Raw genomic sequence first — 16,833 nt, 5'->3', positions numbered from 1 at the left:
GCCCAGAGTCCTGGCACATTTCGGCCCGGCCCATCTTGTGGCTACACTTCTCCGGTTGTCCCGTGCTGGTGCCAGTGCCACCGGCCCCCAAGTCGCCGTCCCCCCCGATCTGCCCCCCCTCCTGTCGACGACATCACTACCGTCTAGCCGGCCACCACCTACCGAAGGCGGCGGCGGAGGCGCAAGGTCGTTGAGTGATGGCGCCGCCCGGTTCACGCCGGTGGGCATATGTGCGGATCATGGCCGGCACAATCCTCGGGGGCGGCCTCGGCTTCTACGTCATGCACCGCATCGAGACATCCTACAAGGCACGCCGAATCACGGCATTTCAGTCACCTCTCCCCCACCTCTCTACTGCGATCTGTAAAACTTCTGTCCAATCCGCAGTGCTCACTTTCCCTCTTCTTATTGTGTGCTTCGCGCGCAGGCGAGGATGGAGGAGAATCTGCGGAGGTACGAGGCGCACATGCTCGCCAAGGCGAAGGAAGAGCAGCAACTGCAGGATGGGGCGCAGCGGGAGGACCAGGCGCAGCTCTTGCCGGACTCGTGATCTCCTCCTCTTGTTCTGGCTCGCTTTCCTGAGCTGCCTTCTCTGGTGAGTACTAGCAGCTAGCAATAATAGAAGGAGGGGAATTAAATCAATTTTGGAAAACCCTAGCACACCGTTTAGATGTTGGAATATTGGACTAAGAATTTGGGAATTGGAATTGCATGCCAGCGATTCTAGATGTTTGGATGCTGAAGGAATTGGGATTTTGGATTTGTGGACCGATTCCATGAGTCATGTTGGATAACTAGGAGCATCCCCTCCCGAATACAGAACCTCGGACCTCCGAATCGCATGTGAACGAGCCTCGCACACTTCATGCACTTTCATGTGGGACCCTGAATCGGCACACTGATTCCACAATCACAAATCAATTGAGACAAGGCTAATCCCCAAATATTCAAAACCCTAAAAAAAACCAATTCCCCCCAGCTACCAGAAACCCTAATTCCCAAATTGAAGGTACCGTAAAATCGATTCCAGGGTTCATTCAATTTTGTTTCAGGCAACTGGGGAAAAGTTGGGGAAAAAAGGATTTCTAAAAATGGGGGATTTGCCTTGGGGTTTTCCGAAATTGACAGGTGATCATGTTTCTGCACTCTATCTAGGTGTGCTAAGGCTCTAGATTAGGATTGGATTACTTTAATCCTAAGGAAGTTATCAAGTACTAGCAGCTAGCTCGTCTCTCTGATAGTATATAGTTGTATGATATTAATTGTAAGATAGAACTCGGACTTGGATCCTGATGCCGAAATTCATTTGTGTTGTTGCTCGTTAGTACTGTAGGCTGTTGGAATTTAAGCTTTAGTATTATAACTTCCCTGTAGTTATCTGCTCCAGCTTAAACCCCAATGCAAATGTGTTTATATTCCTTGTTCGCATCCAGCTACGCCTCGGTATTGTTGTTGTCATAACGAGCCTACTGCTTCAGTTCTTTTGGGTTAAAGTATAAGTTGTGGAGGCTCGCTAATAAATTTGGCTTAGTCTACTAGTGTTGGCAATGCTGTTACCATGACGGAGGATTAGACACTTGGAAAATCAACAAAATTGGTTATGCTTGGTAATGCTGATAGCCTTGGCATTACTGAAACGACAAATTTTGGGTGATATGTCACAAATGAGCATGGGTAAGCTGAAGTTTTAGCATCTTTTCGATTCAAACTAAGAAGAGTAATACATGGCAGTTGGTAGTGTTGGAATTATCAGAACTCTCTCTAGGTTGACCATAGCCAGTGAATTAATGGAAATAATCATGTTGTTGAGGTTGCCCAACAAAGACGTCCTCACTATATCTCTTTCTCCTGTAACATAATGAATTCTAAATCACAAAATTGAACATATTTGGAGCATTGTATAAAAGACAACTAGTTCTTAACTAAATGTGCTTTGTTACAACATCCAATTTGTTTATCTGGGGAAATTAATGGTTTGTTGCAACTTACAAGCTATGACACATGCATTTAAGAGGTGAACATTTCAATAAGACACGAGCAGCTCATTTGAAAGAGTTGCCTGTATTTAAATAGATATTGAATTTCAGGTATCCATATATTGGAAAGACAGTAGCCAGGGAGGGACACGTCCCTCCCAGCAGTTTGAGTTGCCAATACATAATATGCAGACAAAAGAAATGGAACTGAAAAACTGATTTGAGATTAAAAAAAAAGTATTATTCTCTGCATATTTATTGTCCAATATATGAGAACTGATAATGTTGTAAAGTACCAGATTATTAGAAAATATTAAGTGATTAATGATTATTGATGCAACATACTTAACAGTAAGAAGTACTAGATCAAATCCAATTGCTTGTAATAACTACTAGCAGAAGAACTCCAACTAGGCACCTAAATCAGCATCATCACACTTGTAAAAGTTTTCATGTAGGAGTACCAACATTGCCTATGGAAGTACCCTTAAGATTATGATTTCTCACTCTTGAAGATCTCAGAAAAGGACACAAAGACTGTTACTCAAAAGAGGAATACTTCAAGGTTGTGCTTGTTACATATTGACACATTCAGTAAAAAAAAAATCTGCTGCCATTCATCCCAAATTTCCATCATACTCATCCTGAACACACATAGCAATAGAGTATAGTATATTCAGCTGTATTTAAACTGACCGCTATTAATTCATCCTTGTCTATTTGCAGAACATGATCTAGGGGCACATATCGTCCATACCAGTTTGTTCAGAAATAGTCGTCATGTGCTACTGGCATGAAAAGTACATCTTTTTTTGTGGATAATGAGGAGTGCATCTTTTAAGGGCTTATGGTAACTGCAAGCGGATGATTTTGATTTTGTAAGGTCCAGATCAGCTCTATCAAAATTGAATTTTGTAATGTTATGAGTATGGTTTGATTCCGTTTCCACCTAATGCTACGGATGCTTTGAACTGGAAAAAGGATGACAATTGCCTCCCCTAAGGTTGCTAAATGCTTAAATTGACTCTACGAAATGTAAACTTGATACTACAAAGAGTAGTGAATGTTACTCGTACATGCCATTGCCCGTTCTCAAGTTAATAAAACGAGTTTGCACCAGAGTTCTTATATTTGTACGTTGACTCCCTGGACTTCAAGCTACCATGTCGGCTCTCTGAAGTTACTGTCGTCCACGATTGATAAAATATTACGCGAAACTTTTTTTTAGGGAAAATGTTACGTGAAACTTCAGAATACATTTGGTGAAAGAACCATGTGAAAACAACCTCTTAATAGAAAGATGGAGTTGTAGGGAGTAGGTGCATGACTAGATGATCCCACATCTCATCTACCAGTGTGTAAATTCTTAAGACATGTACGACAGGTGATGCCAGCCTTTTCTTGTTAATGCTAGATCTGATAATTGCTCATCTGAAGAAAAAAGTGAACTCCTGGCTGCGAGATAATCTTTTTATAAGAAGGATAATGCAACTTTTTTCATCGTACTAGATTTCATCCATTTATCACATTTCTTAAAAACTATTTTTAGAGTAACTATCAGGGAATGTTTACTTTTGAAAAAATTGTATAACAAAACTTCAACTTTTGGCATTTTTGTCATTCTATACTATTGTACTAATATGTACAAGAAAACCCATAATTTGGCTATTAGGCCGGCTAACAGCACTTCTGACCAATGGGTCCCACATGAACCTCAGTGGCATCAAAATGGCCAGTTTTATGTGGCCTGGTCCATTTCGCAATGGTCCGGGCCACCACATGTCAGCCTCAACGGCATCAAAATGGTCAGTTTTGTGTGGCTCAGTCCATTTCGCACTGGTTCGGGCCCAACTGTGGCTCTTATAAGTACACAAAATTGGACATGTGCAACATGTTATCAACTGGACCTATCCCCTTCGTTGCTCCGGTGATGGTGAGTTTGATTTTGCTCATTTTGATTTGCGATGTCCAATTTGGGTAAGATCCAAATTGATTTTGCTCCTTTGCTGCGCCCAAACTGGATAAGAACCGGACCGGGCCGCATAAAACCAACCATTTTGATGTTGAGGCTGACAAGTGGGGCCTACTGTCAGAACTATTGTTAGACGGTCTTATTAGCCAAATTATGGGTTGTCTGATACATATTAGTACAGTAGTATGAGTTAAAGTGATAATAATTCCAAAAGTTGCAGTTCTGCGATATAAATTGTTCAAAAGCACTCTCCCAACAATCGCACAACCACCAAGGCGTTCCATGTGTTTATATTCCTCCCTGATGGTCTGCCCTGCTCCGGTGGCCTTAGAGGTGTGTCGGGGCAGGAGTTCGTTGCTGGTGGGGAGTTCTAGTCCCTTTTCTACATGTCTAGGGTTAGGTTAGGTGTCCCCATCTTCGTCCATGGCGGAGGTGGCGGCGATGGGTTGGAATATTGGTCCTTCGTCTTGGCGATTATCTAGCCATAGTTGTTGAGGAGCTTGTGAGGTTCATCTTTTGTGGTGGGTTTGGTCCAACATCGTAGCGTCTTGCCGAGGCGTTGGAGGCTCATCGTCGGTGGTGGGCAGTGGTTGGGACCGCGATGGTTTTGTGGCCAGTTGGGGAGGGGTCTGGTCATCTATGGTTGGGAGGTGAGGCGCGTGCGTTCCCAGACCCGGAGCGGAGCCAGCCCGGCGATCGGATTTCCGTTGTGGTTTTTGTTGCTGGCCGATGGAAGAAGATGGTGCAAATCCTGCTCCTCAGAGCTGGTGGATGTTGCATCGCACGAAAGCCTTTTGGCAAGGGGCTCTTGCTCCAAGATTCTTCTTTCGTGGCGATGGATGGCATCTCCGTTGTTTACACCGGCGGTGAAGCAACAATATCGTCGTTGTATATGTTTTCCTTCTGGTAGGAGTATTCTCTGTCTGTTGATGGCTGTGGTCCCACTATTTGTATCGTCATTGTATATGTGTGTGTTTTTCTGTATGTACATTCTCCTTGCTCGTATGAATGCTGATAACATATGCATATGGGTGTATGTTTTTTTTAAGTTCTTTAATATTTGCTCATATCTTTACAATGTAAAATATGAGACCAAGACATAATGTATCACAAAATATGAAACCATGAGACCAAAGACCCCCCCTCCCCCCAAAAAATGGGTGGGTTATTTGATAAAATAGCCTCTTTAGTTTTTACGTTGCCAATTGTCTCGAAAGTCCTAAGTCCTAAGTCCTAATTAGCTTTACATGTGTAGAATAATCGTAATAATTTCGTAAACCTAAATCATAACGAGCTGACGTTCTATATGTTGCAGTCCTGCGCGACCGATTTTGATTGGTTGAGCTGCAGTTGCTGTCCGCATGCAGTGCGTTAGTAGCATCCACTGCACGCACGGTTCTGCATGCACTGCCTTATCAGAATGGTAGGAAGTAATTTCTTTATACCCGTCCATTTGTAAGGTTTAAATTATTTTGTAGATCAAACCGTTTGTTCGATTTATAATCCGTTTTCACCGGTTTCTTCGTATTGACGAGAGCTTTAAATCTAGACCCAATTTTGATGTGTTTTGCCGAACTTGTTTCGGGCACTTAAGTTATCAAGCGATAATGCGAAAATTACCATCCTATTTTGAAAAACTTGTCAGGTGGTAATAGGGTTGCAACTTCATTAATTATTGGCGGGTAACTTTCATTCATAAGCTACCGTCCTATTTGTAGGAAGTTGTCACGTGGTAACTTGGTACTAACAGAATGTCAACTTCATATATTATCGTGTTGTAACTTTTGAGATGAATTTTTTTTCGCCGAAACATACCAACGTGCAGGTAACTTGTTAGTAACTTGGTGGTACTTCTGTATATTATTAGATGGTAACTTTAGTGGAGAAATTACCGTCCTATTTTGCGTGAATTTGTTACTAACACGATGGCAACTTCATGCATTATTAGCTAGTAACTTCTAGGCTGAAAAAAAATGTTGTCTAAACACACCAATATGAGATCTACTTTCGAAGATCCAGTCAAGACAAACCTAACCGTGAAAACGGATCGTTAAACAAGTACACGATTTAAGAGACAAGACATTTTAAAATTTAAAATCTTAAAAATCTACATGATGTTGGCTCAGTGCGCCCGGATGAAATTTGCGGACACAATCGCGCATTAGCACGTTCCCTGAGATTTATATTTCGGTGTAATTATCTAATCTAAATCTAACTCTAACCGGCAGTTACCTCTTTGCCCCTGTCCTTTGGATCGATCAGGATTCAGGAAGACGACGGAGGGGATCTGATCGATCGCATCCCATCTCGTACGAGACGTCGCACTGTTCGGTCCCTCTATCTGCGGACAGAGGGGGCGCGCCGGCGAACGACAGCGGAGCAAGGTGAGCTTCCCGACCGATTTTATCTCCATCTCTGTCTTGGCTAGCGCCTTTCCCCGTTCCCCAATCACACTGTATCACCCGCGTACGGAGGAGCCCGACGAGGGCGACCAGCCGGCCATGGTCCATGGAGGAAGTCCGTCTGTGGGACGCTTGGTCGCCGATCTCCCGCTCGAGGCTCTCGATCTCTTCGCTGCAGCTCGCCGTAGTTGATGCCCACCTGCTCCAGGACCTCCTCCAGCTTCTTCCTTTCCGGCACGATCCGCCGCTAGATTTCTTCTATCAGAGACAACACACTCGTCTTGAGCACCGGCTCCGCCTCGGCGGCCAACGAACAGGAATAACAACCATGAGCTGCGTGTTGCTTCTAATTAGATTAGATTAACACCCGCAAAAAAAAAAGATTAGATTAGAGAGTCTTTGCATTAAACTACAGTATAGGATGAGCACATTTTATCCAACGGTGAAAGTAAAATGGGGTATTCTACACGAAGCTTCATTATAGACTACTTAACCCTTCTGAGGCAATTGCCAAACTAAATAAAGACATTTTATCAAATATCCCTGTTGGTGGGCACGAAGCGGAGATCCAAGGTCCAGCCAGAGTGAAAACTGCTTGTCAACTTTGGGACAAATTTTACACAGTTCTCCTGTTTATGAGAGAATTTTAGATTCTTCCCAATGTTATTTTACTTGGAGAAAATACTCCTGAATAAGTTCCTTGATAATATTAATCATAAATTTAAATAAGTTCGTGATGAATTTCCAGGTGAATTATACCAGCGGTTATTAGCCACAGTTTTAGAAGATGGTGAATCTCTGTGGTCTATTCTTTCTCGACGCATCGCTGGAAAATTGTTGAATTGGAGAGGCTTAGTGCTCTGATGATATGTCACTCAGACTTCCAATACCGCAAGGGCTTTCCTTTTTCAGAAGTGTTGGGTGGTTCGAAGACAGTAAGGTTGATTCCGCTGCCAAGCAGCAGTTGTCGCCGAAATTGAAGCTCCAGACAGATAAAGAGGTGTACAGACCTGGTGATTCAGTTACTGCGACTATAGAAATCTGTAGATCTGCTTGTTTGCAGAATGATGCAGGAACAGTTTCAGGTGAAGATATCCCATCTCTCTTGGTAGATGGGCTATCATTTGAACTTAAAGGCATTGAGAAGTTGGACAGCCAATGGTTCTCTGTTCCAAAGACCTTACCAGGGTCTAAGCAGAGGAGAGGTACACTCTAGTTATCATGTAAATAATTGATCAGCTTTCTATTTTATTTATGACAATCCTGTTCATGTTGATAACATAGGTGAGTATTCGTTTTTGGACTGTTCGGCACCCTCATTAGTCTCGAAAGTAATAATTTCTTCGGGGCAAACAAAAACATGTAAGTTTATCTCTTGTTTTGGAGGAATACTCTTAGTTCTGCAATGTTCTATTTCTAGATTGCTTGGAATATAGGATATCGTAGATGTACGCTACTTCCATTCTTACCTAGTGTTGTACGACATGTTGGTGTAATGGAATAGCCTTTACTTTCAGTTCTACTTTTTTAAACTATTTCCAGTTGTGCTAATCACCTGGCTCACCTCACCTTCTATCTGATCTTATTGACCTATCTCTGTCTTCATGTTTCACCTTACCTCAAAGTCAAGGGTCGAGTATCCATTATTCTGCATGTGAAGTCAAACGAGAACAGTCCTGGTTGATGATTTAGGGATATGATACATGCATGTTATTCAAAATCTCTATTAGTGTCAATTCCTGTTTGTCCTAGATCTTCCGTGGACAACGAAGAATTTTTCACCTGTTAATCTTATTTGACTGAAATCTCTGCATTATATGAAATATAATTATCTACACTAATTTAGGAATTGCAACTCTGTTGAACAAAACATCTTCTGCAGATATTGTACGTCTGGAGCTCCCAAAGATTTTACCACCATCATATAGGGGCATCAGTATTCGCTATATTTATTATGTTAGGAGTACATTGTTTGGGAGATTGATTGAATTGGGTAATGGAGATCAAAATAAAGGCCATGCAAATAGTGCGGTTCAATTGGTGAGTTTTCTGCTTCCAGTAGGCATAAAGTCGTACTCCCTCCGATCCTAAATTGTTGTCGAAATATTACATGTATCTAGACGCTTTTCAAGAATAGATACATCCATATTTGGGCAAATTCTAGTCAAGAATTTAGGATCAGAGGGAGTATTCCTTAAGTTTACATGACCTTTGCTAAAATATTGGGAGCTTGGATCTTCTAAATTGCTAATCAATCATTTCATTGGTAATTTGTATTATGACTTGCGAATATTGATTTACTACATGCTTAGTGGTTGTGCTGATTGGATAATTTTGGATCTGAAATTCTAAGTTTCTAACTATCCTATAAAGAATATATAAAAATAACTAAATCGCATTCTTTTATAATATTTAATACAAGACTAAGAAAATTAATGCCTCGCAGAACTGCAGGAATATCATATAATGCTTCTATACTCGTGTCTTTAAAGAAAAAGAGTAAATATGATGAAACCCCAACAACTGGAGATTAGGTATCAGATAACCAAAGCTCTTGAAAATAATTTCACATAACCACAACTGGTTGGTTAATTATGAACAGCGAACTATTGAAAAGATTTGGTATCCCTTAACGAGTAAGGATTTGATTGGTTTCCTTATTAGGATTGAATGCCTCCCTTGATATAATGAGGCTTGTCCTATGGAATTAAGCAGATGAGAAGTACATCAGATCTCTGTCTTGCTTCCTCTTGCCCTAGACGGCACTACCTTAGAAACAAGGTGCCAGGGCTACAAGTCTTGGCTTCGTCCCTACAACTTTCGATCCATGTCACTGAACAATAATCAATCTTTCTTAAGTGTTGTAAACGTAAACTTTCTCGATGAACTGTCTTGCTTAAGTGTTATAAACATTGTCATGCTCAACGCTATGTTTGGGGAATGGGGATTTAGGGCATGTGGATCTCACCTGACTTGATTTGAAAATGGATCTCAGAAGTATAGAGCCCAGAACCCTACAGGAGGACATCGACTGTTATTAGTTGTAGTTTAATTAGAGTGTAGCCTCAGTAAGTCAGTAGGTTGTGATGGTGTTGTTCTTTTACACTGGTTCATGTGTGCGTCTCTAGGCAACTGCAGACTTCTGTGGACCTTATTTCAGCATTATATGGTCCATCCATTTTGTGAGCACAAGACTGATGTTATTTTTCTTCTATCTATAAAGAGAGTTTGGCCGTTGATGCACCTTTCTGTGCTCACTGTAGTGGAAACCCCTTGATGGTTGATGCCACTTTTATTGTTTCTAGCATCATCCTCTAGTTCATACGGTCATACCCAATCTGTAATGTTCTTATCCAAGTTTCTGGCATGAAAATAAGTACATAACTCAGAATGATAGTTTAAAATTGATTCGGTTTCTGTAGGAAGCTCGAGTTCCACTGCAGATATGTGTTTCGCAGAAAAGCAGCAACCTACTTAACGAAGAAGGTAAGTAATGTGAATATACTATTTACGGTTCTTGTATTTCAGTAATTCTGTGTATTGGTGTGTTAACCCTGTTAGATTTCAGAAGCATGTTGTCAATAAAACTATTGTCTATTGTTTACTAAATTGAACTATTCATGGCATGATGCGGATTGTGGGCTTACATTGTTTGATGCAATATCTAGTGGACATTCTTCAATTGCCATGATTAGGAGAAATATATTAAAACTGCAAGGGGTCTATCTATTTTGGGCAATGATGAAAATAACCATTAAGTATGACAATGGGACTATCATCATTGACTCAATGACATCGTTTATTCTTTTGCATGTGTGCCTTCTCTATGCATTCATCGAGCATATAGTCTGTATTGCTATACGGCTGTACCCACTCCTTGTAGCTCTTGCTGTGATTCTTAGACATATTGACCCTTCCAAAGTTTTCATGCACCTTCGGATCTTTGTGCAGTTGATACAACCTTTTGTGCATCGTTTAAAAAGGATGTCATTACACCTTATTCTCAGTTGTGCACAAGTGATTTTGTTGAATATGGACACTCAATTCCAATTTCGCTTTGGGTCCCTATAAGTGACCGACCGAATTCCACTGGGTCCCTCTAGTTTTTTATTTTGTATTTGTACCTTTTCATGAAAACCTACATACATGACAGACTTTTTGAAATCCAGTGGAGACTGACACCAGAGTCCAGTTTAAATCCAGTGATGCAAAACAATAAAGGAATGCGGCAGAGTTGTTAGATGTGCAATGATAAGAAATTAGTAATACTACTAGGCGCGCCATACTACTAAACTGTTTAGTATGTCACTCCTCATCAATACTGAATTGTTTGCCTAACTCAGGGAGTTTCCCACTCTCAGTTGAGCACCTGAGTATATTTTGGAGGGAAAAAGGTGAAGATTCAGAATGGGTGAGTCCTTACTTAGCTTGTTACCATCTCCCAGATTTCATGACATTAGTCTTTTTGCAAGAATGTCAATTTGTTGTCAATAGTTATTTGGATTACTTAAAATGAAGTACATATCAATATATCATATCAGTTTCTCAGCAAATCTGTAGTTTGTAGGGTTTCCAAGTAATGAAAACATCAGTAGGAACTGAACTATTTTTAACATATGGTATTTAGCATCTATGTGTCGCCACTAGACAGTAATCATTGGCTGGAAGATGTAAATCAGTATTCCCTTGATTACTCTTTGGACCCATGTTAACATATAATATTCTTATTGCAGATCAGAGCGAATGACAATACTGATCTAGAAGAGGGATATGATAGTTCAAAAGATGAAGTTTCATCTGTTTCCTCATACAACCCTTCTAAATCAAATACAGATTATCCCCTCAGGAGGTCGATATCTACACAGTCCTTGTCATCACGTCTTTCCACAAGTGAGGCGTTGCATTCTCAGGGAGAGCATCCCACTTTCCCATCATATAGTGCAATTCCTCGATTGTCAGTGTCAGAGATTTCAGATGATCATGGTGGAGGTAAAGAGTGATCCTTATGTTAGTTTAGAGTTGTGTGAGAGCTGCAGTATTTATAAAGAAATAACAACTTCACAACACTGTCACATTTTGTTCTATAGGATTCTATCCGCATCCCTGATAATTAAAGTTATCTGCATTTAACTTTTTTGTCATATTTTTTAATGTGTAAGCTTCCCCTTTTCTTTTTGTGTACAAGGACCCTTTTCTTTTAATGTTTGTTGAGTTATCCTTACTTTTCAAATTGTAGTCGAGTTAAAACACCAGTGAAAATTATATTTCTTCTGTTTTACTTCCATAAGAATGCCACTGATTTGGCTTTTCCTCAAGAGAGCCAGGGTTCTGTATGAACAAACTTTGATTAGTATGTGCCAATGTTTAATGCTAAATATTCATTCATATTAGATAGCCTTATACTTTCACGGTGGGTGTTTAATGTAGTAAATGGCACAAACAGGAATGGTGTCACCTCAAAGGAAGCTAAACCAGTTGCTTTCAGATCATCATCCATCAAATGGTCAAAGGTTTTCTCTAGATTCTGATCGGCCAAAAGATGATGTTGGACTCCCTCTCACACCAAAACATGTCGAACCGTCTGGCTGTAAGACATCATGTGTCAGTTATGGACTTATATTTCAGCATTGCATCTTGTGTTCTGCATTTGCATCTGATCAAAATTGATAGGCTATGCTTAGTTGCCTTCACAATTTTTTGCAGCAGAAGGCTTTATGAGAGGAAGATCATACAATATCCGGATAGATGATCAAGTCTTGCTTCGTTTCTCACCCAAGAATTCTGACTCAACTTACTACTTTGGTGATATGGTATTATAATTAGCCTTACTGCATGTTTTTATTGCTTACTGCTTTATCATTGTTAGAATTGTTTATCTCAGTTTGCCGATTGCAGATTGGTGGAGCACTCACTTTTTTTCATGGAACTGGAACACGGAGATGTCTAGAGGTAAAAGACTGAGTTGAGTAAATTATATATGGAACTCGGATTTTGGTATATAAATATTTTTGTTATTTCACAGGTATCTATAACCTTGGAAACATCAGAAACAATCAATCCTCGTGTAATACATCCTTCAAGAAGGATCTCACCCACAATAACCAAGGTATTATTTCTGCAGCTAGTGTTGTGAACCATTATGATATTTCTGTTCTTTTTTCAGGAAAAGATATGATCTCCCTTTCATATAGATAGAAAGCAGCCAAAAGTTAATTACAGAGAAACCATCAACAACATGCTAAGGCTAAAGACTCGCATGCGCACGGACCGCACTCCTGGGTCATGCGAGATTGCGTAGTCAGCTTCTCAAGTTAATGCCATGATGTCCCGAGTTAATGTAATAAGAACTCTGTGTATTTTTACCTTAATGATGCCAATCAAAGTACTCCAGCGACATCGGATGTCATGAGTTCTCAATAGGCTTTTATTCAAACAACTGGGTTTGTTTGATTATCAAATTCTATTACGCAAAACCTGTGATTTTTTTTGTTATTCAAGCATTTCGTTTTCTGCACTCTGAGCAGGTACACAGTGAACATCATGAAGTTGTTGCAGATCTTCATCAGACGAGCTTTCTCTTTTCAATTCCTATTGATGGACCAATGTCATTTGCTACCTCAAAGGTTTCTCTACAATGGTCCCTTCGATTTGAGTTCTTCACAACTCCTCCAGGAATGGACCCATCTAGGTATGCGGTGTGATGATTCTATTGGAGTCATTTTTTGCTTATTGTTAAGACCCTTAACGTGTGCATGTGTTTACAAGAATATAGCCAAGGACATACCTCCGACCATGTCAATTGCACAATCATAACAAGTTCCTTGAGAGCTAGTGCTACTTACCGTTTAGTGATTTTGTGAAGAATGTTATGCCATACTGGTGAAGTGTGTATGTTTCTAGTCAGCTGCTGCTAGCTTTAAATCGGCAATTCTGGTCTCTCTTTGACAGGTACGAGCATCCACTTCTTGTTGAGAAAAGAGAGAAGGGGGACTGGGTCCTCCCAATAACAGTGTATGCACCTCCATTGCGTAGACGAGCTACTCATGGAAGAAATGATAGATCCGTGTTAGTTGGAAATCTGTTCAACTCTTAAGGGTATGCAGTCTTCTTGCTATCTGTAACTAAAATTTCAGCTATCCTGCATTTGTTTTCCAAAACTGTTACTTCCTGAAGCTGGAATGGAATTAGAGAAGTAGTTTTATTATTGCAATAAAGTCAAAAGCAGTTGCTCATAGTGAGTAAATGATCTGTAAATTTGTAATACCAACCAAAATGTTTATTCTTACTGGATTGCAGACTACCTTCTGCTTGGTGTATAGCTATAGTTTGATTGAACAATTTTTGCTTATTCCATCTTGTTTCGTTGCATATTTTCATCTCTTATCTTAACCATATTCGATCCACCGCTTTATAGTTTGTGTCGCTAACACGTGGATGATTGTGTCGTGCGTCAGATGCACAAGTTTCTGCTGTTCTTTGAAAACCTAAAGAACACATTTTTTTTACGAAAAGGCAGCAGCTGCTTTTCATTACTTAAGACAAAAGAACAATTTAACAGAGTTAATTACAAAGCCGAGAGGGGGAGGGGGGGGGGGGGCAGCTATAAAGTAGGAAGAACACTCAGGAGGGCGAACCCTATGAAACCAACAATTTTCAATCATCTAGAAAGAGGCAGCCGACTTGCATCCTGCGCACAGAGAGGGATTTGGAATGGAAAACCCTCTGATTGCGCTCGAGCCAGATGTGCCACCATCCAAGCATGATAGTGGTACCAAGTCACTCACGAAGCAAGCTGGAAGAGCAGCGCCGGGCTTCATCAAATCACCATTCAGAGAGAATTATCAGAGAGGTGAGGCAAACAGTGAATGTTGACCTTGGCTTGCCGTATGAGCAGAACCCAGAACTGGGAGGCAAAGGAGCAAGCGGCAAATAGGTGGTTGGCAGTCTCCGGCGAGGTTCGGCACATCTGACGGATAGGTTTAGTTGGGATACCTTTTAGAGTTAAACGATTGGCGGAGAGGCATCTTTGGAGAGTTACAGTCTAGGAGAAAATTTTGACTTTCTTGGGGATCTGAATTCTCCAAATGAGAGCAGCTTCCAAAGAGAAAATTCTTCCAAAGAACTGAAAGTGGTAAGCAGAGGCAGCAGAGTATCTCCCAGATGACTCAAGCTTCCAAGAAATTGAGTCTGCCATGTCGGTGAGGGAGATGCTTCGAGTATAATTCCACAGCTTAGTGAATTGCAGAACTTCATGGGAGGGCTCACGCTTGATGTTGCGGATCCGGCAGTGGTTATGGAGCGCCGTCTTGACACAATTGCCTCAGCCCCGCGAAAGAGGGCAGGCAAATGCTCAGCAAGCGGTTGATCAAGAAGCCATGGGTCATTCCAGAAAGAACACTTCGAGCCATCTCCAAGATGAAATTTGGTAGCAGCATGAAAGAGAGCAAGAGTCGCCTCATCTTTGACGAAGTGGCTGAAAAGCTCCTCATTAGCCCCGTCCTAAGCAGAAAATAACCATCGAGCTCTGAAGACTCTTTCATGCCGAGCAAGATCAGGAATTCCAAGGCACCATAGTCTTTAGGAGCACAATGGGAAGAGAAACTGTGTGTGATATATAGTTCATCACCAGAGAGCACAAGATGAGTTGCTGTGTGCGGCACAACATACTGCACGGACCATTAGCGCATCCAATGCATTCCTTTTTACCGATGGACTGAATTCTTGGGGTGCCTGATTAGCTACCGCCCCCTTTTGGTTGGTTACATATACTTGAAATATTTTCCTTCTAATTCCACAGTTCTGTCGAAACCATGCTTGATTGTACGCCTGTGGTATCATTTTCAGCTGTGTCAATCTCTGCACCGTGTACTCTTCGTAGTGCCGTCGAATCTGTCTTGATCAGTCACATAAATAGGAAAGATAGCTCCATGCCTTGCTGCCTTGCTGGCGACCAATTGTATTTCCTTGACGGGGAACAGTGTTCTCCTTTGCTCTCATCTCATGTTGACATGTGGTTTCTTTTAGGGCGACTAATATACAAATAGTTGCTGCTCTGAAGCATGACAGCTGCACAGAGCCGCAAAGTCTACACCATCTATGACGTGTGCACAAGGCAACATTTTCCTATGCAGTATGCACACCTTGCTACGTTAGGTATGCTGTCGCTCTTGTCACCTTGCCACACTGATCTTCTCACTCGCCGACTGCTGATTTCTTTCGTTTTTTCTGGGCAAGTGGTCAGCTTCCCGGATAGAGACCGGAGGCGACGAAACATCGCTGCCGCCGCGGCCAAACCGGACGCAGGCAGGCAGCGGCAGGGCCAAGAGCCCAAGAGCGGTTTGGAATCTGGGAGGAAGGATCAGAATTCTGAATCGGAAGGGTTTGCATCCCTCTGTCACTGTCCTGGTGCCGGCAACTTGCTATTCAGGAGTGGTACTTCTCGTACCTGTATCTTTAATTATGAGTTGACAATTCACAATTGGGTCAAGTAGATTGGCATCAGCCAGTCCAGTTCAGCATGGAGATTTTTTTTCTATCTTCTTCACCTTGGAAAAGCATTTTTTTTATAGTCGGCATTTCAAGACGTGGAAATATTTTTTTATAGCAGGAAAATTTCCAGTCCTCTTTGAAATATTACCCGCGTTAGAAATGAGGGCTAGTACCCGCCCTGTTTCATGGGTGGCTTTCTCCTTTGATTTTTGAAACATTTATACATGTTTATCCTGTGAAGGAAATTCTATGTAGAACAAAGAGATGGGGCCATGCAGAATTATGATGCACTCTATCATTCAATTCCTAAACCCTTTATTGGTTGCTAATTATTTTTATTCCTACTATATTCCTTGTGATGAAAGAGAGTGCTAGAAAAGAAAAAAACGTGGTTCCGTTTTTATAAAAATTAGGTAGGCGCCTCCCCTCCCACCTTCGCTCAAAAAAAGAAGAAAAAAAAGGTATCTAATCAGAAGGGTGCAAAATAAAATCGTTAAACGGATAGATGTCGAATGTTTATTGCTCTAGCCTGCTGATGTCCACTGCATGACATCACAACTCCAGGTCCAGGGCACGAGGGTTGAATAATTGGTGTTCTTTATAGCATTGATGGGCTTGGATCCAAGTCACCCAACCGATATACAGGGGACGTTGGCATTTGGCAATAAGAAACAAAGTGCCCGTCGGCTCTAATGATATGTTTATCAGGGCATCTCTTTCGATAGCACAGTTGATTATGATACTATGGAGTGGTTGGCCGTTGGTACAGCATCAAAGGGCAGCAACTTGGGAGGTGCTATTATGTTTTCTAATAAGAAGTTTCCAACTAATTAATTTGATAGCTTTGAAACGCCAAGAAAAAGTTTTTTCCCATCTATTCAAGTTATCTTCAATTTGCATTTTGCCTAAAACAAGAGGCAGAATGTGGGTAAGAACAACTGATCGATGTGCAGAACCAATATTGCTAAGTTGGCAAGGCAAGGCCTGCTGCTCA

General features: G+C 41.2%; 2 protein-coding genes across 2 annotated transcripts; both read left to right on the top strand.

The window, feature by feature from the left end:
- The first annotated feature begins 64 nt into the window (after nt 1–64).
- LOC100826735 lies at nt 65–3,095 on the top strand. Its single transcript, XM_003563570.4, has 3 exons — nt 65–308; nt 428–595; nt 2,703–3,095. Exons 1-2 carry the CDS (start codon nt 198–200, stop codon nt 548–550), a joined length of 234 nt encoding a protein of 77 aa, XP_003563618.1. The 5' UTR covers nt 65–197; the 3' UTR covers nt 551–595; nt 2,703–3,095.
- A 3,083-nt stretch (nt 3,096–6,178) lies between these two features.
- LOC100826423 lies at nt 6,179–13,701 on the top strand. The gene is made up of 13 exons (XM_003563569.4): nt 6,179–6,332; nt 7,099–7,555; nt 7,635–7,712; nt 8,233–8,390; nt 9,773–9,836; nt 10,694–10,761; nt 11,084–11,339; nt 11,794–11,937; nt 12,054–12,160; nt 12,246–12,299; nt 12,373–12,456; nt 12,875–13,038; nt 13,299–13,701. The coding sequence occupies exons 2-13, from the start codon at nt 7,219–7,221 to the stop codon at nt 13,441–13,443; spliced, it is 1,659 nt and encodes a 552-aa protein (XP_003563617.1). The 5' UTR covers nt 6,179–6,332; nt 7,099–7,218; the 3' UTR covers nt 13,444–13,701.
- The last annotated feature ends 3,132 nt before the right edge of the window (nt 13,702–16,833 follow it).

This window comes from Brachypodium distachyon, chromosome 1 (assembly GCF_000005505.3).
Source record: "Brachypodium distachyon strain Bd21 chromosome 1, Brachypodium_distachyon_v3.0, whole genome shotgun sequence".
In the NCBI taxonomy this organism is placed as follows: domain Eukaryota; kingdom Viridiplantae; phylum Streptophyta; class Magnoliopsida; order Poales; family Poaceae; genus Brachypodium; species Brachypodium distachyon.
Note: the sequence above shows the minus strand (reverse complement) of the source record. Positions and strands in the feature narration are given on the sequence as shown.